A 26107-nucleotide genomic window follows, 5' to 3' on the forward strand; every position below is an offset into this window, starting at 1 on the left:
TTTACTGTAGAAACAAGGGAACTATTTATAGCACCTCTTTCTTTTTTTTATAATCTTATTTCAGAGATAGGGAGGGGTAGAGAGAGAGACAGAGAGAGAATCATCACAAGGAGCATCCAGGCTCAGCATGGAGCTCAACATGGAGCTTGATCCTACAACCCTGTGATCAAGACCCAAATAAAAAAATTTAAGAGTCAGATGCTCAGCCTACTGAGAACACATGCACTCCATCTTTTTTATATCATTTAGTTGTTACAAGGTCTGTTTCACACCCCAGAATTAAGCAATCAAAACCAATGATCCTCCCAAGGACACTACATATAGCTAATGCTTCCTTCTCTGTATTTTAACCATGAGGTACCATATATTTGAAATTTTTAAGGATGAAGTTAATTCCATTTAGGAATGAAAATCAATTATGAGAAAATAATTATTTGAAGAGGACATATTTCAGGAAAACCATATACCAGAAGCAGTCTTTTGTATGAATTTAGAGAGAACAAACATTTTTAAAAAATTATATTAAGTGTGTGCATGTGTGTGTGTGTGTGTGTGTGTGTGTGTGTGTGTGTGTGTGTGTAGAGAGAGAGAGAGAAGAGGAAGAAACTTTTATGGCCATGACAGATCCACCAAACCCATATTCTGTTGCATGACTATAGGCTTTGTTAATGAAAAGAAGAAACTACCAAACAAAAACCCTGGTGGTTAAGGCACACTTTTGCTGATTTATGTTGCCCAGAACTGAATGTAATTCCTGAAGGATTTCCACATACTGGTATTCTCTGCCACATCACAGTGATGAGATGGATGCTCTCTAAATCAATAAAGTCTTGGGAATGGCTATAGTCACTAAACCTGAGGCCTAAGAGCCTTACACAGAGGTCTGGATTCCCTTCCAGAGGTCTCCATGACTACATCTTCAGGGATGGGAAACTTGAAAAGGGAATTGTGGGAGGTGAGAAGCACAGCATCAACTGTGGCCAAATACAGATTCCTGATCTGACCAGCACAGGAGGTGCTCTCTCAGGAAGGAATTGGGACAGAGACCACAGGTGGAGTCCTGGGAGAGCCAGACCTGCCTAACTGCAAGAGCGAGACCCAAAATGAAAGAACTGGCCAATATGTTATATCATGACATGAAATGTAAATGATGAAAAGGCAGAGAGATTGACAAGTACCCAGACAGCAACAATGAAGTAAGCAGACCCCTGTGCTAAAAACAGGGAGTGGGGAGAAAGGTGGAACTGCCTGCTAAAGGTATGGGTCTCAGTGAGAAGTCCATTTATGAGACATAAGTCAACAAGCCAAGATCAAATACATAGACACAAGGAGTAGAACAGGAATTGAGGGAGATGGGGGGGGGGGCATGTATATGAAGAATCACTGTTGGATCAGCATGGAGTTTTACTCTGCAATGATGAAAACATTTCTAGATGAGTGGTAGAGATGTTTGCAGGATAAAATCAATGGCTAAATGCCACTGACTGTACACTTAATGGTTAAAATGGCAAAATTTACATAATATATATTTTACCACAATATAAAGCAGAATCTCAAGGGTACTTCACAAGAATTTTTAAATACAAGCAGAAATGAAGAGCAATTTATGTGTCACCATCAGGTGGAATACAGGGAGACACCAGAAATGTCCTGTGTGCTTGGCGACTTTGTACAACCACTGGCTCCCCAAACACCCATCAAGGGTGCATCCCCATCAGGCCTTCTTCAGCTTCCTGGCCCCACACAGCCACCTGACCATAATGCCCAGCATCTTCCTACTGAGCCACAGGGTGCCCAGGGTGACCACCACAAGGAACAAGATGACATCCAGCAGGTACTGCTCATGCCATGACTGCTGCAGGGCATGGGGCTTGAGGTGGGCCGCACCCCTTGTCTGGAGGATGTGGTCAATCCAGCCCACCAGCCTCTGGGCAGGGGTCATGGGGTGAGAGTGTCTGATGATACGGGCGGCCACCACTGCTGACTTGTACCTGTTGGCAAACACAGAGGAAGAGAGTTACTACTGTGGCCTCAGAGGTATCAGAGACCTTGTATCACACACACACACACGCTTTCCTCCGCATGCACAGAAGACTGATGTCAAGAAAAAATGTTGGCCTGATCTTGCCACAGCCTAGCTTGGTCACATTGAAAAGTTCAAAATGGTGCCTTCAAGCAAAGATCCATGCCAAGTACCAAAAGTGCTAAAGTACAAAACAGTGAATAAGCTGTAAGGAAAAGTCTCTTCCCAGGAGGCTTATGGAACACTAAAGGAAAAACTATATGTGAATGTAGGTGATGTAACATACCCCTCACTCAGGGTAGATATCCTTAAAATGCTAATAGGATATTCTGTCCATCCTCATTATCAGATCATTGTGCCGGACGGAGATTTACCTAAGACATCATGGGTCCTTCTACCAACTCACTTAACAGAAATTCATCCTAACTTTGTGGCAGGCCCTATGCTAGGCCCTGAGAGCCCAGAGGAAAACAAGAGAAACACTGGGCCATCCAGGGGGCTTACTGTCTACTATCTAGTGTGAGGGACCCGTAATAAATTAAAACAAAAGGAATGGGGTAGTTAACTATCCTGAGAAGTATTTAGTACGAAAAACAAATTATGACTGAAAAGAGTGAGAGAGGAGTGCATTTAGGACTGTCAGACAAAACCACATCTCTGAGGAGTAGACAAGAGATGAGTCTGACTGTCACGAAGGAGCCAGTCCTGAGAGGAGAAGGAAGGGTGTTCTAGGGAACAGCACTGACAAAGGGAAACTGTGTGGCATATTGGGAGACAGAAAGGAGACCTCCTGCCTCACTGAATTCTACTATAAGCAGCACTAAAATATAACACCTCTCTGAGACCCAAAGTAAGTAGGTCAGAGTCTTCACAACGCTTACAGTAGAAAATTATTCTCAACATCTAAACTAAATGCCTAGTATTGCTCTCAGAGGAAACAGATAACCTATCAGTACCATATACATTTGAGTTTCTGTCCCTAAAGTTTCACCTTTACTGCCAAACAGTGCCACACAGTGCCCATTGTGTTTCATATGTTCTTTTAGTCTAAATGATGACAAATTCTGAGAGTCCCATACCTCTTGTCTTCCATGACTTCTTTCATCTTCAGAGCAAAAGTCTCTGCCTTGATCTGCTTTAACTGGACAGAGACACCCAACTTCTTGGCTTCTACTCGGACCATGTTTTCAGGCTGGTCTCCAAGGACGGGAATCCCCACCATGGGCACACCGTGTTGGATGGCCTCCATCACGCTATTCATCCCACCGTGGGTGACAAAAAGACGGATGCGTGGGTGAGCTGTTGTAAAGCAGGAACAGAGCAGAATATGTCAGGTTGAAATCTTTCAGAACACCAGGGAAAGCATCAGGGCAGAGGAAAATACCAAGAGAATTCAAGGCACGTTGTAGAAAATGGGTGTACTGATTTAGCTTTGAACACACTCAAGGGTATATATTCCAAGATAGAAGATTCTGGCCTTCTCGCAACAGAGACTCCTCTAAGTCAATCCATGTAAGACTCAGAGCCAACGGAAATTTGCAGAGAAAACTGTTAGGCAAGGCATATTCCTCCTCCCAGATATCCATCTACCTAGCAATCCATCAACTCTTCTCTCTACTTTGTTTCTCTCTGTGTTTTTCTTATGTCTTCCCTCTCTCTTGGTGTCTCCTTCTAGCTCGGTTTCTGTCTCTCATCTCCAGATCTAACCGTCTCTCCTTCACTGCTTGTGTATTTCCTCTTACTTGAAGTCTTAACACTTTCATTGTCATCACACCTCACGTGGCATTCCTCAAACATACATTCTATGTGCCTTCTCCTCCATTTCATAAGAAATCCTCTAAAGTAGGGTATGATGGGCCCCCCCCCACTCAGTATTTCAGTTCCTGTGTGCTACTCCATTCTTTTTTAGAGAAAACCGAAACAAGGTGTTGATAATGAAGAGTTCATCTCAAACAGTGCCTCTCAACAGGGATGTGCATCAGAATCTATTGGTGTTTCTTTGAAAACCAGAATCCTTTTCCTTACTCCATGCCTTGTGGAAAAATATGCAGAACTCTCCATGTTAAGTTCCCAATATGTTTGTGAGCCATAATCTTGGGGTGAACCCCAGAGGCATTCAGTTGTTGTGGCAGCGAGAGTGCTCAAAAAAACTGGCACAAGGACAAAGAAACTCTTGGGGTGTAAGGAGCTGTTACCAGACAATTTTATAGACCAAGTAACAGGCTGTCAGGTTACACACCTTGACAGTCAGATATTTTGGCACACCCTTCAGACACCATCAGCATCAATTTCTTGAAAGTATGACTATACCTTTCGTAGCATAGGAACATGTACTAACATGTGTGGGAGTGTGTGTCTGTACTGTCACATGACCTAACAGGTTCACAAGAGGCCAGGAAGCAATGGCAAAAAGACCCCTGGTGTGTATTCACAAAGTCCACAAACTGCCTTCGATTGGGTTTGGACAACTTTTTTCAGTGCAAATATGTTTAGGTTGAAATAGCCTGATGAAAATATCACTTCTGGTGGCAAATATCAGGACTAGAATAGGAAGGAAGAAGCAAACATGGCAGCTTAAGCTTAAGCATTTGGGACGCATAGCCTGATTTCCCAGGAGCTTCAGGTGGCTGCATCTTTCCCATGCTCTAAATATTACTATTAGCTACCAACCGTCCCTTCTCATGGTGATGGAGTTGCCCCATGGAGCCCCAAGGAGATGTAACTAGAAAAAGAGAAATAGAGCCGGGCAGTCCTTACCCAAGAGGTCATTCTGAGGAAGCCAGTCCACAATTTTCACGTTTGCTGCCAATTTGACATCTTTGGGCCACTTAGAAGCCTGACACTTCCATATCACCCCTTGAGAGAGATGAGCAAAGGCACTGTTCATCTCCATGAGAACTTCCTGGGACTGATAGGTGCTCACCATGGAGCCCAGGGCCACAAGGACAAAACCAGAGTCTCCAAACTTGCTGATGAAATTCTCAAATTCCTGGAGAGAAGTAAGAAAGGAAAGGAGGTGAATAAAGCTGTTCACGGAAGCCTAGACAGCCATGAAATGAGAGACATCTATTGACCAAGCACAGCCTCCACTCAGTGCCTAGAGCTCCCTGTCTTCATACGCTTCTCATAGCTCCGAGGACAGCTTGGTACCCTCTGCACTGTGCTCATGTCTGTTATTTCTGGTAGCCTTGAAGTCACACACCACACCATACAAATATTTCCAATAATCACAAATGGATGCCAAGAGACCCTAGGTGTCCAGCCACTACCACAAAAGCCCCCATTGCACATGAGGCACTTAATGCATACTGTAGCATCAATATCTAGATTCAGGACTTCCATGTATAACAATGTTTCATTAGAGGAAATTTGAGGTGATGACAACTTCTTTCTTCATTGTGCACATGGCTCCAGTACCAGGGTCATCCTCATCTCTCATTTTTGTCTTGGGAGATATGGCCATTTAGGAATGTTCCCATGCCAGATCAGAGATGCTAGTGCCTGGGTGAGTGCCAGTTGCTGTCGAGGCCTACTAGGCGGCAGGAGGCATTCTGGAGGCTGAGGTAGATGCTGGGAAAATATCTGTCATGTGGCTCCTTCATATAATTATGAGCAAATTGTCTGTCTTCTTAGTTGAGAGTTCAGGTAAGGTGTTTGGCCCATTTTAAAATTTTAATTGATTGGTTTGTTGTTAGTACTGAGTTTTAAGAGCTCTATGTATATTTTGTATATACGGTTGTATATTTGTGTGTATTACATTTTGAATAATAGCCATTATCAGGTATATCTATGAAATATTTACTCTTGGTCTGTGTCTTCTCCGTTTTCTCGTATGACAGGTATGTCTCAGAACAGAGATTTTTATTTTTTTAATACAATTTATTATAAAATTGGCTAACATACAGTGTGTAAAGTGTGCACTTGGTTTTATGATAGATTCCCGTAGTTCATCACTTACATACAACACCAGTGCTCATGCCAGCAAGTATGCTCCTCAGTGCCCATCACCCATTTTCCCCTCTCTGCCACCACCCCTTCAACCCTCAGTTTATTCTCTGTATTTGAGAGTCTCTTATGGTTTGCCTCCCTCCCTCTCTCTTTGTATTTATTTTTCCCTTTCCCTTCCCCCATGGTCTTCTGTTACGTTTCTTAAGATCCACATGAGTGAAAACATACAGTATTTGTCTTTCTCATGCTGACTTATTTTACTCAGTATATTACCTTCCAGTTCCTTCCACATTGCTGCATATGGCATGATTTCCTTCCTTCTCATTGTTAAGTAGTAATCATTGTATATATAAACCATATCTTCTTTATTTTTAAAATCAATATAGCCCACGTATCGACTCTGTCATAGAACATGCCTTAGGTTTTATATATAAAAAGCAATCACCAGGCACTACATCACCTATAATCTCCAACATCACCTCATAGGAGATTCATACTTTTGCATTTTACACTGAAGTCTGTGATCCACTTTGAGTTCATTTTTTTGAAGACGTTAAGATCTGTGTCCATTTATTGGAAAGACTATCGTCTTTTTGTGATATTTCTTTTAAAGTTTTGTCAAAGATCATTTGACTAAATGTATGAGGGTCTATGTGTACTCTCTATGCTATTGCATTCATCTATATGTCTGTTCTTTGGCTTATACCACACTGTTGTGATTAATTTAGCCATTCCGTAAGTCATGGAGTTGACTAATGTCAGCCTTCCAACTTAGTTCTTCATCTTCAAAACTGTGTTGGCTCTTCAGGATTTTGGCCACTCCATGCAAATCTGAGCATCAGTTTATCAATATCCACAAATAACTTGCTGTGATTTTTATTGGGATTGCACTGTATCTGTAGATCCAATTGTAGATAACTAACATCTAGCAATGCTGAGTTTTCCTATCCATAAATATGCAGTATCTCTCCATTTATTTCATTTTTTGATTGCTTTCATCAGGATTTTGTTGTTTTCATTATGTAAATCGTGTACATATTTTGTTAATATTTATTCCCAGAGTTCATATTTCATGGTGCAAATGTAAGTGGTAGAGTGGTTTTCATTTCACATTCCTCCTTTTCATTGCTCATATATAAGAAATAGATGGATTTATAAAAATAGCAATCTTGGATCGTTTGATATTACTATACTTGCTTGTTAGTTCCAGAAATCTTTTCCTTGACTTTTCAGATTTTTAAAATGGACCATCATGCCATCTTCAAACAAGAACAATTTTCACTCTTTCTGCCTAATCTACATGATTTTTATTCCTTTTTCTTTCTCATATTACTTTATTAGGACCTCCAATATGAGGCTGAAAAGCAGCGGGAGAGTACATACTTGCCTGGGACCTGAAAGGTTGTCCTTTCATTTTCTATATCATGTCCTTTGATACGGAGAAGATTTTTATTCTGATTAAGTCCAGTTCGTTTATTCTTTCTTTGTTATTCACCCTTTCAATGCCACTCTAGAAATTGATGTCAAATACAAGTCCCTGCAATTTAACCCTTTCTTTTCTTCTAAGAATTTTTTGGCTTTTAGCTCTTCATTAGGGCCATTGATTCATTTTAGGTTGATGCTTGTATATGGTGTGAGGAATGCTTGAAATATATTCTCTTTCATGTGAATGAATATCCAGTGATTTCAGCACCCTTTGCTGAAGAGACTATTCTCTGCATTGATTGCACTTGGCACCTTTGTCAAGATGAATTGGTCACAGATGTGTGAGTCATCCAGCCCTGTTCCTTTTCATGTTGACTTGGTTATTTGCATTTCACTACATTTCAATGGGAGATGAAGATTGGCTTTTCCATTTCTGCAAAAAAACCACAAGTAATAATAAGGCCATTCCAATGTTGATAAGGCTTAGATTAAATTGTAGATCACTTTGAGTAGTATTGTTCTCTTAACAATACTAAGTATCACAACTCATGGTCTTGAGATGTCTCTCCATTTATTTAGGTTTCCCTTAATTTCTTTAAGCAAATTTGTAGTGTCCAGTGTATATGTCTTTCACCTCCTCAGTTTAATTAGATGCTGTTGTAAATAGAATAGTTTGCTTGGTTTCATTTTCAGATCGTTCATAGCCAGTGTATGAAAACACAACTCGTATGAATTCATTGGGACTCTGGATATAACATTATGTCATATGAATATCAAACTACTTCTACATTGTCCATTCCAATTTGGATGCCTTTTCTTTCTTTTTCTTGCCTACTTGCTTTGTCTAGGGTATATGTGAATAGCAGTGATGTTGGTAGACATCTTAGACTATTGATCTGAGGCAGCAGGATTTCAATCTATCCCATAGAGTATGACGTTAGCTGTGAGTGTTCCATACATACTCTTTACCACGTTCAAGAAATGTCTCTTTACTCCTAGCTCTGTGACTGCTTTTATCATGAAAGGAGTTTAGTTTTCTCAAATATTTTTCTTGCCTCTCTTGAGATGATGAGCTTTTTTATCCTCTTCATTCTATTAATGTGCTGTATTATGCTGACTGATTTTGTTATAGTAGACCAGTTATAAAATATCTTTTCTCTCCTTTAAAAGGTTTGACATCAGTCTATTTTGCCTGAATTTGATGAGCATATAGCCACCCTAGATGATTCTTACAGAAGTTCACAATCTAATACCCTGAAAATTAGTTTCATATCTTTTGTCAATTCTTCAAAACATTTGTTTCTTACTTCCTCTGCATTTGTTGACTGTCTCCAACTTACCTCATTGTGCCATTCTGGCCCTTCTTAATTCCATCCAGCACAACACTATAAAAAACTACCATCCCTAAGGACCAGTCAAAACCAGCTTTGTTGTCATTGACATTTATAAGATCAGTGTAAATCTATCATCTTGGCAAGGGCAGAGCTTGATGTTATAATAATAAGCTTAATACTTCCAGTCCCTTACAAAAAAATAATGGGACAAAAAGGCTACAGTCTCACTCAAATAATTTTATAGGTCTTGGGAAAATAGTCAGTGATATACAGAAACCAAACGAATGCCCAGTCAAGAAAGGAGAAAAAAGCACTCTCAGAAAGGTGAGAATTTCCATGGCAATTTTACTCTCTTGTCCCACACTCTTCCTGGAGTGGCATGCCATGGTCCAGAGGCAGCAATATTGGCCCTGCCTTTTGTAAGAGAAGAAGAATTGAAATAATTTGCAACAATGTAGCCACTCTGTACGCTCTCACGTGACAGGGTTAGATCTCACCAGACTTGGAGCTCTGACTTGGAATGGTAATATTGCCCAGATATCAGGTTGCTGGGAGTATTGCAAGACAGTAGAGCGCATAATGCCATGTAAAGCCTGCAGGGATATACAGAATTTAGAATCTTGGGGCTAGAGACAATGTGAATAAAATACAACAAAACACCTCTGTTCCTGAACAGAATCTGGATAAGACTCTTTGAGAACTTAAGACATTCAAATTAGCCAAGTATACAGGAAGAATCAGGTGAAGAAAGGCATATACAAAGGTCGAGACAGGAAAAATGCTCAGAAAATACCTCAGAACACTTTAAATGGTCTTCCCTGGCTGATCCAAAGTATTAAAACATTCCCTACTAATTAATGAAGGTGTTCCATGGCAGCTTCCAGACACAAGTAGAGGTGACTGTTTCTACAAATGCCCACAACTTTCTGCAAATGGTTATAAGACATATAATGATAGAAGAAGAGTAAAAAGCTAAAATGTGTCATTTAAAGGAACAAAAAAAATCACCAGAAACCCTCCTTGAAAAAATATACATTGCATTTACCAAACAAACGCTTTGAAATTGACTAAATATGCACAAAAAGCTAAAAAAATAAAAGTGGACATAGGTCTAAAGGAAATGAGAAGACAATACATGAACAAACAGAGAATAGCAAGAAGCGACAGAGATTATTTTTCAAAAAACAAACAAAATCAAAACAAAAAATACAATAACTGAATTGAAAAATTCACTAAGGAGTTCACTGCAGACCAAAACAGACATGAGAAAGACTTAGTACACCTGAAGACATAGCATCTAAAATGTCAAGTCTAAAGAGCAAAAAGGAGAAAGGGCAAAATAGTGAATAGAGTGTAAGGGACTCATAGGACGCCCTCGTGTAGATTAATATATGCATTAGGGAGCTCTCAGGGGAATGAGAGAAGAGTAGAAAGATTACATCAAGAAACAATGGCACATGGGAAGATATAATATGTAGACAACCCTAAAGATTCCTGACACACCAAAAAACGTGTCATGACTAATAAAGCAATTTAGGAAAGTAGCAAGGAACAAAATCAGCTCAGTATATCAACTGCATTACATTAATAATGAACACTTCAAGAAGGACCTTAGAAAAACAATTTCATTTACAATACAATCCAGAGAATAAAAATACACTTGGGAATAAATTTAACCAAAGAGGTAGAAGAATTTACATTGAAAACTACAAGACACTGCTGAAAGAAATTAAAGAAGATACAAAGAAATAGAAACAAAATCTAGGCTTCATGTATTAGAAGACTTAATACTTTTTTTAAAAAAATATTTTTTAATCTTCATTTTTGAAAGAGAGAGACAGAGTACAAGGAGGAAGAGAGAGAGAGAGGGAGACAGAAAGAGGGAGAGAGAGAGAGTGAAGCACACTCCAAGCTCTGAGATGTCAGCACAGAGCTCAATGTGTGCCTTGAACACACGAACCAAGAGATCATGACCTGAGCTGAAATCAGACACTTAACCAAATGAGTCACGCAGGCGCTCCAAGACTTAATACTTTAAAGATGTCAGTACTTCAAGGTGATCCACGGGTACCATGCTATCTCCATCAACAGTCAACAGCATTTTCTTCTGGCAGAAATAGAAACCTATTGTAAACTGATATGGAATTTCAAAAACAATTTGTACCCAAAACAATGTGGAAGAAAGAATATGGTTGGAGGTCTCACATTTCCTGATATCAGAGTTACTACAAAGCTACAGTAATCAAAATAGTGTGGTATGACAAAAAGACATTTATGTAGATCAACCTGATAAAGTAGAAAGTCCAGAAATACCCCAGGTATATTTGGTCAAATAACTTTTGACAAAGGTGCCAGGCCATTCATTAGTAACAGATAGTCTTTTCAGCAAATTATATTGGAAAACTGTATATCCACATACAAAAAGTGGAAAGCCAACCATTACATTATACCATATGATAAATCAACTTAAATGGATGACAGACCTAAAAATATGAGTTATACAAATTCAATTATTAGAATAAAATAGAGAAATCTTCATGTCATTGTATTTGGTAGTGATTTCTCATATAAGACACCAAAAGCACAGGCAACACAATAAAAAATTGCATCAAAAAGAAAAATGTTATGTATCAAAGGGCACTATCAACATAGTGAAAGGGCAACCCAGGGAATGGGAGAAATAATTACAAGTCATATATCAAATAAGATACTGATATCCAGATTATATAAAGACCTACTCTACACAAAAACACAAACATGATTCATAAATAGGCAAAAACTTGAACAGATATTGAACAAAGAAGATATACAGATGGCCAATAAGGTTAGGAAATGGTAAACCTCACTAATCAGAGAATCCTACCACAATGAGACACTACTTCCCATCCGTTAGGATAGTGAGTAACAAAATTTTTAAAAAACAAGAAAACAAAAACAGAAAATGACAAGTTTGTGAAGAGGTGGAGAAATCAGAATCCTTGTGCATTGTTGGTAGAAATGCAAACTAGTGCAGCCACTGTAAATGACTATGTGACAGTTTCTCAAAAACATAAATATACAATTATCATATGCCCCAGAATCTCCATTTCTTGGTATATTCCCAAAAGAATCAAAAGCAAGGACTCAAGCAAATACTTGTGAGCACTACTGTTCATAGCAAAATTATTCACAATAGCCAAAATTGGAAGTAACCAGGGTGTCTATCAACAGATGAATATATAAACAAATATGGTATATACATACACTGAAATACTACTTAGCCTTAAAATTCAGGAGCACCTGAGTGGCTCTGTCAGTTAAGCATTGGACTTTTGATTTCAGCTCAGGTAATGATCTCACAGTTCATGAGACTGAGCCCCACATGGGGCTCTATACTGCCAATGTGGAGATGGCTTGGGATTCTCTCTCTGCCCTCTATTTCTTTTTTTTTTTAATTTTTTAAATGTTTTTAATTTATTTCTGAGAGAGAGAGAGAGAGAGAGACAGCGTGAGCAACAGAGGGTCAGAGAAAGAGGGAGACACAGATTCTGAAGCAGGCTCCAGGCTCTGAGCTAGCCGTCAGCACAAAGCCTGATACAGGGCTCGAACCCATGAACCGTGTGATCATGACCTGAGCTGAAGTCGGACGCTAAACTGACTGAGCCACCCAGGTGCCCCTCTCTGCCCCCTATTTCTACCCCTCCTCCCCCTCAAAATAAAAAACAACTTAAAAAGGAAAGAAGTTTGGATACATGCTGCAATATGCATGAATCTTGAAGACATAATGCAAAGTGAAACAAGCCATCACAGAAGAACAAATATTGTATGATTCCACCCATATAAGGCACCTAGAGTAGTCAAATTCGTACATACAACATGAGAATAGTGGTTGCCAGGGTCTGGGGAAATGATGAGTTACTATGAAGTGGGTATGAATTTTCTGTTTGGGAAGAGGGAAATTTTCTAAAGATGGATACAGGTAATGGTTGCACAATGAGAATGTTCTTAATGCCCCTTAACTGTACCCTTCAAATGGCTAAAGTGGTAAAATTTATACTATGTCTATTTGATCACAATAGAAAAAAATAGGAAGGAAGAGAAGAAAAATTGTATGAAGAAGCATCTTTTATCTCGTGGATTACACACTTTCACTTCCATTATTCTCTTCCTTAATAACTCCTGTCTCTCTCCCAAGACTTGACCCACCATCATGTCAGGTAAGACCTGTGTTTTGGCCTAGTTTTATATGTATAGTAGAAACTTCAGCTTTTGGCCTGGCCAGTGTCACCAAGAGAAACCAGCCTCATGGCCATCTGACTTATAACTCCACACATGGGGCCCCCTGTTCTCTCAGCCTGGTTCATCTTCCTTCCCAGTTCTGTTTCTTAAAAAATGCCACCATAAACCAAAGTCCATTTTGCCCAGGAATCATTCCTCAACTTTTTCTGTTCACTCAATTCAAGATCAGTAGGGGAAGGGTAGAGACTTTGGTGCCTAAGTCAGATCTGGGCTTTTGCTGCTCGGAGCTAAATGGTGCTGGGAATAATATGTACATCACATGAACATCTGTCCTCTCATGTATAAAATTGGAGATCATCACAGTTCTCTCAAGGTGGCATGACACACAATATATGAGATAACGTCCATGCAATAGCACCCAAGTGGCTACCTATAGGCAACAGGCAGCCACCAATCTTAGCTCTCCACCATTTTGAAAATTTCTAGAGCAGTCATTCTGAGTTCAGGCTCTGCCTTCAGACCACCTGGATAACATTTAAATATTACATTATCTAGACCCAGTTCAAGTTCATTAGAATCAGAAAATCTAGGCTGAGTCAGGAACCAGCCCTTTATAGGAAGGAGATAATCAAGATTATGCCTGCAGTTCTTGTTGTCAGTCACATCCAGTCCTGACTCACTATACTATGTCTCGGTTTTTTAAGTTTCATTTACATGAATAACTAACCTCCTTAAAAATCCTTAATTGTGGTGGCCTCTCACTACATAATTATTGTATATATGATCACAAAAAATGGAAATTAAAATATCAGCTTATTGAAGCATTTTTACCAGCAAGGCTAGGAGGAGGGTAAGGCGTTGGAAGAGTTTATGGCTGTTATTTAAGGAGGTTCCCAATATCAAGGTCATGTAGGACCTAACAAAACTTCCATCACCCTTACAGGAGGGCTTCCTTAAAAGTGGACCCTGGGATCAACAAGATGGCAGAGTAGGAAGCCCTGGATGCTTCTTCCCCTGAAAAACATGCCAATTCAGCAATATTTCATGGTCAAATTCCCTTGTAAGAAATCCAGAACTGAATGAAAGGGTGTGCCTCCAAGGCAAATGTGTAACCAGTCTCATCAAAGCTGGTGAATAGTTATGAAACACCCTCTCAACCAGGCCATGTGGATAGCAACATGATCAAGAATAAAACTGGACCCTTACCTTACGCCATACAAAGACTCAGAATGGATTAAAAGTTTTAACATTATACCTGTGGGGATGGACCTGGGTGGCTCAGTCAGTTGAGCATCTTGAGTTCAGCTCAGGTCATGTTTTGTTTGTCTAACCCTAATTCATTCCCAATTTCCACCGGCAGGTGAGCCACCAACTTTACAATGAAGAGCTCTGCATGAAGCCCATATTAAGATGTAAAGTTTTACTTACTTGTGGTACTGGTTCAACAGGTCTGGCCATTAAGCCTCCAACATACACAGTGTTGGGAAGCAACGGCCTAGCAAATTCAAGAGCAAAATCAGAGTTAACAAACCACAGCTCTGCTTTCTTTAGAAGATGAGACAAAACCGGTCTAGAGCCTTCCGGGAAATGTTCCTTGATGGTGTTGTCAAATGTAGACTGGATTCTCCACTGCTTCATGAAGAAATCAAAGAACATCAGAAAATTCTTCACTCTGTCCCAGAAGTCCATGTGGTCCGTTAGCAAGGAATGAAATACGGGAACATAAGACATGGGGTTTGGTAGCCCAAGGTCCACACTGCCAAATGGGGTAGGAAGAATTGACACAAATGGCTTCCCAAGCTTCTCAGCAACCAGGAAAGAACAGAAGTCAAATGCTTCAACAAATACCAGGTCAAAGTTCTCATTTTTTAAAGAATCCATGATATCACTTCTCCTTAGCAAATCACTGCATTGAATCCCCAATTGTTCCATTAACTTTACAAAGGTGTCAAATGCTTCTCTGTTGAAAAGAAAAGTATATAATGACAAATATTCATTGAAGAGTTAATTTCACAATACTTAGAAGAAACTTTAGCTCAAAGAAAATATCCCAGGAAGACAAGACCATATCTGACAGCAGCCCACCTATTTTACCAGTGTCCAATGACTACTCTGCTCTGTTTCTCCTTCCTAAAATGTTCTCACTTCATTCTCTCCCTTTTCTCCAGCCAATTACATCTACCCCATCCAGGCCAATTCAAGAACCTCCCAGTCTGGAAGCCATCTCTGACTGTAGCAGATCTCACAGTTCCATGTCTGCTTGACACATTCTGTGACACTCTAACTTTCATCTGATACTGACTGTTTATGAATGACTCCCTTATTTTCCAGACTACTTATGGAAGTAACTTGGTACCAGAGTCCACTAAAATTGATAATATAGCCCATTTTTGCTTTAAATTTTGCACAGTCTACATTTGACAGATTGTCTTACACAAGGGACTTTCTGGTGGTAATAGAACCCCAATTCTAAGCTGAATATGAGATTTATATCTTTCTAGCACATGAGGTAAACAATTAAACAAACAAAAATAAAATTTGTTTGAAGCTTATTATTAACTTTTCCATTTCATGCTTCCTGTAGTCAAAGAAGTTAATACTAAAATTTTACTGATACCTAATTGAGAAATTTTCTATGGCACTATTCTCCTTCAATGTTTTCACATTAGTGACTGCAATGAATACAACCCTTTTTTCACAACATATGAGCAAATAGATGTGAATGCTCCTGACCAGAGGTTATAGGTACAGGTGCTTTGGAGACCTCCTACTTGAGTGAAGGATGGGGGAAATTAATGGCCTAGCAAACCTTTAACCTGTAAAACACTGCACCGTGTCAGCCCACTAAAAGGAAGCCTACAAGGGAGGGTCATTAGCAATACGCAGATATCCACATGTACTTTAGAATAAACCTCAAGTAACAACAGATAATTAGCTGAAATTAGTCTCTATTATATTTTTAAATGATTTTACATAATGAATGACTGCTACATATTGTGGATAAATTCAAGACATGAACTACAAATTCCTCAAAAGAAAAACATTCAGCATATTTGAAATTAATATATTAAAATACAAGAACGTATTGTGCTCAGCATGCTGCACCATATTTAATATGTGGGTGCAACATGTCTTCAAAGAAATGAAGGGGGGGAAAGACAAGACATAATAAAAAGTTATGAATAACAACACAAGATGATATAGACAATGTTTCAAGAGAGTATTTTAGATCAGATCTCTTCTGGATGAGTAATTTGATCTTCCAGTTTATGTAAGGAGAAAGGCATTATGGAAAAAGCCAGTTTTTAAGGCTACCTTGATGACTGAAAAGAATTTTTAAGGAAAAAGGGGAAGGTGGGGTGAGGCCACTGTATAATTCACCAAGCAAGGCATAAATATGTGTCTTTTCCCTCTTCTATCAAAGATAAAGAACTTTCTATACATCTCAGAAAATGACAAAAATTTTGAGGCTAATATCACAGTGTCATCAAGGCATTTGGGCTTTGAAATGAGTTAAAAATGGCTCTAGGTATGAAAAGTCAGTGTTCATAAGCATGTTTCCATTCTTGAATTTATGTAATAAGAGGAAAAGTAAGTGTAAATGGTGGCTCTGAGATGCCTACTAACAATGAGAAATTCTGCTGTTTATCCTGCCTTCTGTGTGGTGGAGAGTATAGACACAAACACTGTAGGTGAAGTGCTGCCAGGAAGACCCGGGAGGAATCATCCCCTCACTATACAGATTACACCCATGCTTTCAGCGGAAGAGGCACAGCACACAAAGGGGATGATTCGGAGTGCGAAACCCATCTACTCCATCCATCCACTGCCTCCCATCATTGGTTTCCCCATCCACCCACCCATCCATCCACCCATCCATCTCTCTTAAACTCACTCCAAGTATCCATGCATCCAACCATTTATTTACATCACTAAAATGGTAAGTTTTTCAATCAGAGAATAAAAGAAATTACCTGCCATGCAAAGCTTCCTTCATATAGAAATCAAAATGTTTCTTTAATTCTTTTTCGTGATCCTCAGGTAGAAGCCAACTGATAACTTGGTATGCATTTTCCTTCTTTTCTAAATAAAATTATTTTAAAACACCAATAAAAATATGTCATTAAGTCAAACAGTACAGATTAATTTTAGCATGATACCATAGTTTTTCATTCTAATAATTATATATATGTCTGAATGTTTGCTTTTCGAGGTTTTTTGGCTTTTTGCTTGCTTTTTAATCTCTTCAGTCATAGGATCTGATGATATTTATTGAGAACCTTATAATAATTCAATTACGTTTATTCATTTAAAGTACCCTAAGTTTCTATTTAAGGCTTTCATGTAAACTTACAGATACTCTTCATTTTACAGGTGAGAAGGCAAAGATAAATGAAGTGTCAGATAATTTGTCAAGGCTGCACATATAGTAAGTGGTACACGTTGTATTTAAATAATTATTTATTTTATCCCAGCTCCCCAGTCCTTTGTTCTTTAGGAGAAAAAGCATCGTTTTTGTTACTTAAAAGTAATACAGGCAAAGGTTTTTCATTCATCCCAAAATATGCCAAAGACTAAGTTAACAATAGTCGTCCTCTGCACTCCTACTTACCATTCTGGCATTTCCCCCATAACTCATGCATAATAAAGAGTCTGGCACCATTTTTGAAGTTGGACTGCTTACAGCTTTCAAGCTCCTCCTTAACCTTCCGTGACATATCTTGGAAAATAAGGAGAAAGCCTCAACATACCCACCCTTGTATGACCAAAATTTTCAGGCAAACAAGCCAGACCCAATGAGGGGAACCTACACCTCTATCTCACCCAGGAGCTTCCATAATTGGTATTTAGAAACAAAAGTATGGCTTTAGCCTTTAAGTGGCCCTGGTCATGTGTTTCACACAAACCTATCTTCTGTGTCAGAATTGACTTTGTTTTTGAATTGCAGCATGAACTGTGTGATTGACACTAGGCTAGGTGGGACCATGTGACCAATGGTTGTACATCTCAAGGACCATCCCCATTATAAACAGTGCCCTGAGTTAAGACTGATGACAGTTTACAAGCCCACTGAATGGTGTTAAGAATATCACCATGTCATCTGATGAGATCCACACCTGTAAAAGTAGAAGGTGCATTAGATCCCTAGAAAATGCCTTTGCTACTCTTGCTGGTTATATCTCTGTAGCTAAAAGAAAACCTTGATTAACACAGTAACAAGGAAACACTGATGACACCCTCATGGGGTTAAGTCAAAGGTTAATTCAAACTCAGCTTAATCTCCATTCTCTAAAGTCACCATCAGGAAGGCCCTTAGATTTACTGATACTAATTAGGACATTCTGAGGAAGAACTTATAAATATGAGCAGGTTAGAAGGTATACCTTCCCCCAAAGTATATGTAATGACAATGAAAGGAACAGCAAAAAAAATGGGAAATTACAGCATGGGAGAGTCAGGAAAGAAATTTAAACAGAAGTCTGGGTTTTGACATATGTGGAATCTAACATTACTTTTAAAATATTATAACAGAGAAAGGCCACAAATTGGCTTTTGTGACTTTCATCAAAGGTTCTAAATTACTTTTAACTTTGGATGAGACATCCCAATGACAAACCTTAATTGTCTTAGTCAGTACTGTGGAAAATAACAGATATATCATGAGAGCTCACCCAAATTTATCAAAGTACGTCTACTGTTGGGAGTTACAAAATAGTAGATAGAGGACAATTGTGCATACCCTATCTTAACTACTGGGATTAAATATCCCATAGTTATAGTAACCATTGATTAAGTTACCTCACAATAGCTATGGTTGCTCCTATATAAGAAGTTATAAAATAAAATTAAGGTTTTAGCACTAACACCATGGCTAAAAGGAACTCGCTGTGATCTGCCCAATATATTAAAACTTTTAATGCAATGAAATATGTTTCAATAGAGTGACTTCAAGGATGAAATCCCTTTTATAAAGGATCCACTAACAAAGAAGTGATTATCCCCACCAGTTCTCCATTCAATAGCCAAATTTGACTATTCTTAAACTTGAATGATTGGTGCCTCTCAGTGGCTTACTATGACTTTAATGCCAAAGTCATCATATCAGAGCCTCCATTTCCAATCTTACTGAAATTGCTGACTATATCTAAGTACTAATAAATTCTTTACAATCATAGATGTAATATATTCTGTTTAATTCCTCTTTCAACAAGGTCTCAGCTGTAGTGTCTCTTCACCTTTACCTTTGAAGGATTCAAATAACTTGTAACTTGGCTTCTCATGGACTACCTCAACAGCCCTCTCACAGGTTTAGCCAGCAAGATCTTCAACCACGTTTAACTTTCTCCAGAAGCACATGTATGAGAGTACATTGAGGGCAGTCTCCTTTTGTAGAGATTCATGGAGCACATTCAAGACACAAACATTCACATAGGAGCTCACAAAGAGGGATGTGCTGCTGCCCCACACAAAGCACAAGCCATGGCACCTCGGTTAAATACCTGGGAAGAATTACTTGTTCAGTTGAAGGTCTTTCCATCCTTGACACTGTCAAGACACACCTATTATGGTTCCATTTCCAGGATGAGAGTATAAGGAACTTTCTTGGACACACTTTCAAATAGCAACTGTGAATAATTTATGTATGTATATGTATAGTTATATATTTATATTACAATATATATATTGTTATATATTTATATTATATATAAGAAAATTTTATTATATACATATATGTGTGTGCATGTATATATTCACATATGTATTCAAGTATATAAATATATATAAATTCTGAAAATAAATAATAAGTCAAAGCACAGTGGGGAAGGTTCTGGTAAGATGGTGGAGCACCAAAAATCTGTTTCCGACATAGACAACAATTCCACTGACAGACTTTGTCTGAAATAACTATTTGGGAATTCTATGGCCAACTGATGATTTCCAACTACCAGGGGAAGTCTTTTTTTTTTTTATTTTATTGTTTTATTTATTTCTAGGAGAGAGAGAGAGGCAGCGTGAGCAGGGGAGGGTCAGAGAGAGAGGGAGTCACAGACTGAAACAGGCTCCAGGCTCTGAACTGGCGGTCAGCACAGAGCCCGACGCGGGGCTCGAACCCACGAACCGCGAGATCATGACCTAAGCGAAAGTCGGACGCTTAACAGACTAAGCCACCCAGGTGCCCCTGGAAAGTCTTTAACTCTAAAATTGCAGACGATTTCAGTCCATTTCAGCTGTTTCCACAGTAGCAGCTACCAATCCCCCATCCCTCAGTCTCTAGCAGGAAGCTGTATACATGTGTTTATAGAGCACGGGTTTCAGTACACAGGTTTCAAGAACCTGAGTGGGCAAAACATGATTTGTCCAAACATCAGTAACCTATGTTCTGATTGCTGATTGCTGCTCTGATCACAGAGATGCAGACAAGGATTAGGCAGCAAAGTTTCTGTATCATACACTATTATTGCAGCCACCTCCTTCTCTGGCTCAATGACTTCTAAGGGTCTTAAAACACTGATGCCTGCTTTTTTCCTCCTAATTTTTCTCATTTCCCCAATTTGAATGGGAAATATTAAAGGATATGACTTGTAAAACAGCTATATATACCAGGAAAACTAGAAAGTGTCCATTCATGGCCTGGAAAAGGTTTAGTAAGGAACTGAGACAGCAAAATTTATACCTCAGTTTGATTCTCAACAAAAAAGCAGTATAAAACAATTTTTAAAAATAAATAGACAAAATTAATAATAAAAGTCTGCAAACCCTGGAGAATGGAAGAAAGTTTCATCTCCAGATTTACACTTTGTTAGACTCAAATGTTCAGTTTTCAACAAAAATCACAAGACACACCAAGAAAGGGGAAATTAAGCCCTATTTTGAGAAAATAAGAACTCACCAGAAACTCTTCCTAAAAATGACCTGATGGCAGATATACTAGACAATGACTTTAAAATAACTGCCTTACAATGAGAAAGAATGAAATCCTGCCATTTGTAACAATGTGGATGGAACTGGAGGATATTATGCTAAGTTGAAATAAGTCAGTCAGAGAAAGACAGATATCATATGTTTTCACTCATATGTGGAACTTGAGAAATGTTAATAGAAGACCATGGGGGAAAGGAAATGGAAAAAATAGTTTTAAACAGAGAGGGAGGCAAACTCTTAAATACAGAGAACAAACTGAAGGTTGATGGGAGTTTTGGGGAGAGGGGAATATGGGTAATGGGCACTGAGGAAGGCACTTGTTGGGATGAGCACTTGGTGTTATAAGGAACTGATGAATCATGGGAATCTACTCCTGAAGCCAAGACTACACTGTATACACTGTGTGTTAGCTAACTTGACAATAAATTATATTAAAAAGATAAAAAATAAAATAACTGTCTTAAAAATTCTCAGAGAACTAAAGGAAGATGTGTAGAAGGTCAAGAAAAAAAATGTATACAAAATATAAATAAAGAAATAAATAAGGCAGGTCCAGCTATTGATTTAAGTTCAGGTCATGAACTCATGATTTGTGAGATTGAGCCCCAGATCAGGCTCTGAGCTGACAGTATGGAACCTGCTTGGGGTTCTCTCTTTCTCTCTCTCTCTGCCCCTCCCCCACTTGTTCTCTCTCTCTCTCTCTCTCTCTCTCTCTCAAAATAAATGAATAAACACTTTAAAAATTAAAAAAATAAAGGGGTAGAAAATCTAAAAAGAAACAAAAACAAATTCTAGAACTGAAAACACAGTAAATGAAATGTAAATTTCACCACATGGATTCAAAGGCAGATTTGAGCAACCAGAAGAAATTAAGACAATAGAAGTTATTGAGTGAAGAACAGAAAGTTAAAGGATTGAAGAAAAGGGAACACAGCCTAAGGGTCCAACATATGTTTTGTGGATCCTCATAAGGAGAAGAGAAAAAGAAAGGGATAGAGAGAACATCTGAAGTAATAATGGCTGAAAACCTCCCAAATTAGATAAAAGATATGAATATAAACATCCAAGAAACTCAACAAATATCAAGAAAAATGAACTCACACATTCACTCGGTACACATTATAATCAAAATTTAGAAAGATAGAGAATATTAAAAGCATTTAAAATGAGGGGAGCCTGGGTGGCTCCGCTGGTTGAGTGTCCGACTTCGGCTCAGCTCATGATCTCACGGTTCGTGGGTTCGAGCCCCGTGTCGGGCTCTGTGCTGACTGCCAGCTCAGAGCCTGGAGCATGCTTCAGATTCTGTATCTCCCTCTCTCTATGACCCTCTGCTGCTCACGCTGTCTCTCTCTCTCTGTCTCTCAAAAATAATAAATAAAACAAAAAACAAAAAAAAAAGCATTTAAAATGACATGCATACACACACACCCACACACACATTTTCCATCTTTAAATACAATTAGATTAAAAAAGATTTTGTGCTAAGCAGTGCTATACAAAAGACATTGTCTATCCTTTCCTGAGATAGATACATTTAATAATTTTAAAAAAACATACTTGGGATTAAATAATCTCCTCCATAAAGAAGCATAGTGACATTATGACCATGATCTTGAAGAATCTGAGATACCCGGTCCAGCAGTAGATAATGGCTTCCACCTAAAAACAATGCAAAATTTCATTTTTGTAAAGGTGAGAACAAAGGATCTGAAATTGATGTAGGAGATCTGGAAATCTAGGGTAAGTCATCAGAGAGTGGTGGTCAGTAGAAGATGAGTTTTTTTAGTCCTTCAGTTTCATTTTGGGTAAGCCCTAGACCAGATACCCACATTCTTTCTGACCAAATCTTAATATGTAGCAATCTTACATGAAAAATTCCCTTTTGCAATTCAAGGTCTCCACGCCAGTGAGATGACCTCTATGTTTTGGCCTGAAGGAGTTCCTGATCCTAGGCACATGATGAAATTTAGGCTGCCTTTATGGAGATACTGTGTCCTAAGAAAGTAACTTTTGCTGGAAATTTTGGCATAAGGCTATGTATATGAGAATAATGGGTTTCTAAAGGACAATCATTCAAAGCTATTTCTGGAGTCTTCCTCTCAGGAAATTTATGTTAATGTGGAAACATGGGAACATGAATATCAGTCCAAGCCATGGAAGCAGAAGAAGGTAGAGCCACTACTCAGAGCAAAATCCTTCAGATTCAAATTTATATGAAAACGTTCCTCAGTTGGGGCCTGCATTTTGCTAAAAATCAATTAAAGCATTTAGGATACTGTGGTCCTTTTGGGTGGAACTGCAGGATCCTGTATGCATGTGAGAGTGGGACATCACCCAACATAGGAAAATCCTAAGGAAACAAAAGCGTGGTTCTCTGGGAAAGTACAGTTTCTATCACATCAATGTCTAAAACCATGTGATATCATGGGGCATTTTTCTTGAATCTATGGGTCAAGGAATAGAATATTCCTATGTTGGGAAGTGGGGGTTGTTTGGAGGATAAAGATCTCATGATGACTGGGTCAGTAGAGAAGGATATAGGACTAAAGTAACAGTGTGTATCTGTGGAAATTACTCTAGTTTTTTACATCTATACTTGTGTTGTCTGAGGTAACACATACTACATAAAGCACAAACCCTACACTCTCAGATGCCAGCTCTGGCTGACCTTTAACCCCTGCAAGAAATAGATGCAGGGAAGAAGGCTTCCTGAAGAGGCAGCCATTCCTGAGGCACTTGGTGAACCCAGTGCATTCTGGGGCTACACCTGCCCCCTCTCAGAGTCCAGGGGACATGCAATTTCAAGAGATGAGGCAGTTTTTATTTTCTGTTGCTCTATCATTAAAAAATAGATTCAAAATGGAAAATAAAACTTTTTCAATACTGATTTTTAGGAGTTCCTGCTGCAAAGAGTAGAGTCTGAGGAAGAGGACAGGTTAGAAGTAAAAAACAGTGAGTTAAGTCCAGGTGCGTGACATCAGGGAGGTCTGGTGTGCTCTTGCAAAAGGCCCCTCATTTCCCTGACCCTCAGGTTCCCTGTCAGGAAGTAAAAAGGGGATGCCCAAGTAGATTAACTCTATGTTTTTTCCAGCCCAGTTTCCCCAGATTCCTGGGGATCTAAAAGTGACCCTAGAAGCTCCCTATCCTGTCAGGATGGATCCAAAAAATATATCTTAGGGAAACTCCATGTTATGATGCCTCCTTATCCTGATAAATGTTCCTGTTCCCCTCTGTTCCCTTTGGGGCAAAAGTAAAGGCATTAAAACTGGGTGCATGCAGAATTAACTGCTTCATTGTCCTTCAAAACCTTCTAGCAGAAAGGGCAAAAGAGAGGGGCTCCCAGTTGATTGTCTGGGGCCCCCTCCTCTGCCCAGTTTCCAGGTTTCCTATTAATGTAACATCCCCAGTGTGTGCTGCTGCCCCCAAGAGCCCCTCTCCTTCCACTTCCTACTGGCAACTACTGCACTTTTTAGGATGTGCCTCTGAAAGTTCTTGCCCCACCCAGGAGTAAGCAGCTCATGATCTCCAGCTCAGCACTGGATCTAAATTCTGGCCCCAGCAATGCAGAGTGGGATATACCTCCAGAGCAGATTAAAAGAGAAGAAAGGAAACTGCTGTTTTCCTCAAAACTAACTTCCCCAACCCAGCAGTGAGGACCCCTCTCTGATCCCCATACCGCCTCCCTTCTCTCCCTCCCTTATCCCGGGAAAGACCCACACAAGTTCTGGAAACCTACAAAGAATAACCTATGAAGCAGGGCTGTTTGCCTGAGCACCTGGGATGCGCCTGTGTCTGATTCTCTTGCCAGCACTCACCCAGTGAGGATACAGTCAGAATTTTGGCGGCCTCAGAGAGCAGGAACCCAGACAGAAGGAAGCCAGCCAGCAGCAGCGCCTGCTGCCCCGCCATGCTCGCTCCTCTACCAGCTGCAGAGTCCAGCCTGGTGCCCAGAGCCCTGTGCTCTGCTCCTCTGAGCCCCACACAGCGACCTATGCGCCCTGGGGACACGCGCTGCTCTGGCAGCCAAGGAAATGCGCTGGCAGGCAGCTTGGGAAGAGGTGAGAGGTGGATCCTGTCTTCTGTGTGTAGTTTCTGGCCCTTCTGCTCCTCCTCCTGGGTGCTTGCTCCACAGGCTATTCCGTCTTCACCCTCCCTAACTAGGGCAGCAGGAAGGAGGGGTTAGTGAGCTCTCCTTAACCCTTCTCTGTCCAAGTAATCACCACGCTCTCCGCAGAGAAGATACTCTGAACCAGAATGGGAGGGACCTTAGGAAATCACTTCCAAGGCAGCTCCACCTCCAGGTGACTCAGACCCATCTTCATTTTAGGAACTTTTCCAGGAATTTTCCCACCTCTTAACTGCAGTATTGACCTCCTATTGTCATCCCGACGCCCCATTTCCCCAGCTACCTGCTTAAAATCTCTCTCTGCCAGTGTTCTATCTCAAGATCCCGGAAACTGATTCCCAGAGGAAAATGACCTACAGTTGCTGCTCAGGGAATTGCTTTGGAAAGTAACTTACTGGTAAAAATGCTACTGTCCCCTAAATGTTCAGCACATCTGGAGAGCCAGGTAAAGGACTGAAGCTCTAAAGGTAGGTCTATAATTCTGAATGGGCATGACAAAATAGGACTGGGCGGTGGGTACCAAGAAGTTCTATTCTTATAAACGTTTGAAATTATTTATTAGAAAGATTTTCAAACTCAGTCAGCATTGTTCCATTTCTTTCCCTTCATGTTCTCTCCACAAGTGTGCTACCATCTTTAGGCTATGTTCTTATGTGCATACATTTTCAGTTCCTCTCTATGCAGATATTATATCTCCCCAGTGGAAAAATTAATCTGCATTAGGAAGGCACCATTTTTTAAGTAATGCAAGCACATTTCTTTATCTACAACTTTATTTCATTCCCTCCATTGTCCCAATAATACCCTATGTCATATAATATGAATTTACTGGTGAAAGAACCAACCCCGAATCACACATTGCATTTAATTATCATACCTGTATCATCTCCTTTAGTTAAAGATTGGTTTCTCAGCCTTTGTCTTTCTTGTCCTTGACATTTTTAAAGAGTACAAGCTGCTTATTTTGTATGGTGGATCCCACTTTGGGTTTGTCTAATGTTCTTTCATTACACTTCAGGTTACTAGGGAGTTTTTGGTGGGAATACTACAAAGGTTGTATTGATTCCATCATAGTGAATCACAGTGGGAAGCACATCATGTCAGATGATT

General features: G+C 39.5%; 1 protein-coding gene across 2 annotated transcripts; it reads right to left on the reverse strand.

The window, feature by feature from the left end:
* Nucleotides 1-1647: 1647 nt before the first annotated feature.
* On the reverse strand, nucleotides 1648-24780 carry LOC120242475 (UDP-glucuronosyltransferase 3A2-like). 2 transcript variants are annotated; one of them, XM_039248272.1, is made up of 8 exons: nucleotides 24687-24780; nucleotides 22429-22530; nucleotides 20459-20464; nucleotides 16923-17031; nucleotides 14377-14908; nucleotides 4781-5012; nucleotides 3103-3322; nucleotides 1648-1991 (listed from the first exon to the last, which is right to left on the reverse strand). In XM_039248272.1, exons 1-8 carry the CDS (start codon nucleotides 24778-24780, stop codon nucleotides 1715-1717), a joined length of 1572 nt encoding a protein of 523 aa, XP_039104203.1. In that variant the 3' UTR covers nucleotides 1648-1714. The 2 variants fall into 2 exon arrangements, with proteins under 2 accessions (XP_039104203.1, XP_039104202.1); XM_039248271.1 differs by lacking the exon at nucleotides 20459-20464.
* Nucleotides 24781-26107: the final 1327 nt, after the last annotated feature.

This window comes from Hyaena hyaena, unplaced genomic scaffold (assembly GCF_003009895.1).
Source record: "Hyaena hyaena isolate Hyena2069 unplaced genomic scaffold, ASM300989v1 scaffold_310, whole genome shotgun sequence".
Taxonomy (NCBI): Eukaryota; Metazoa; Chordata; class Mammalia; order Carnivora; family Hyaenidae; genus Hyaena; species Hyaena hyaena.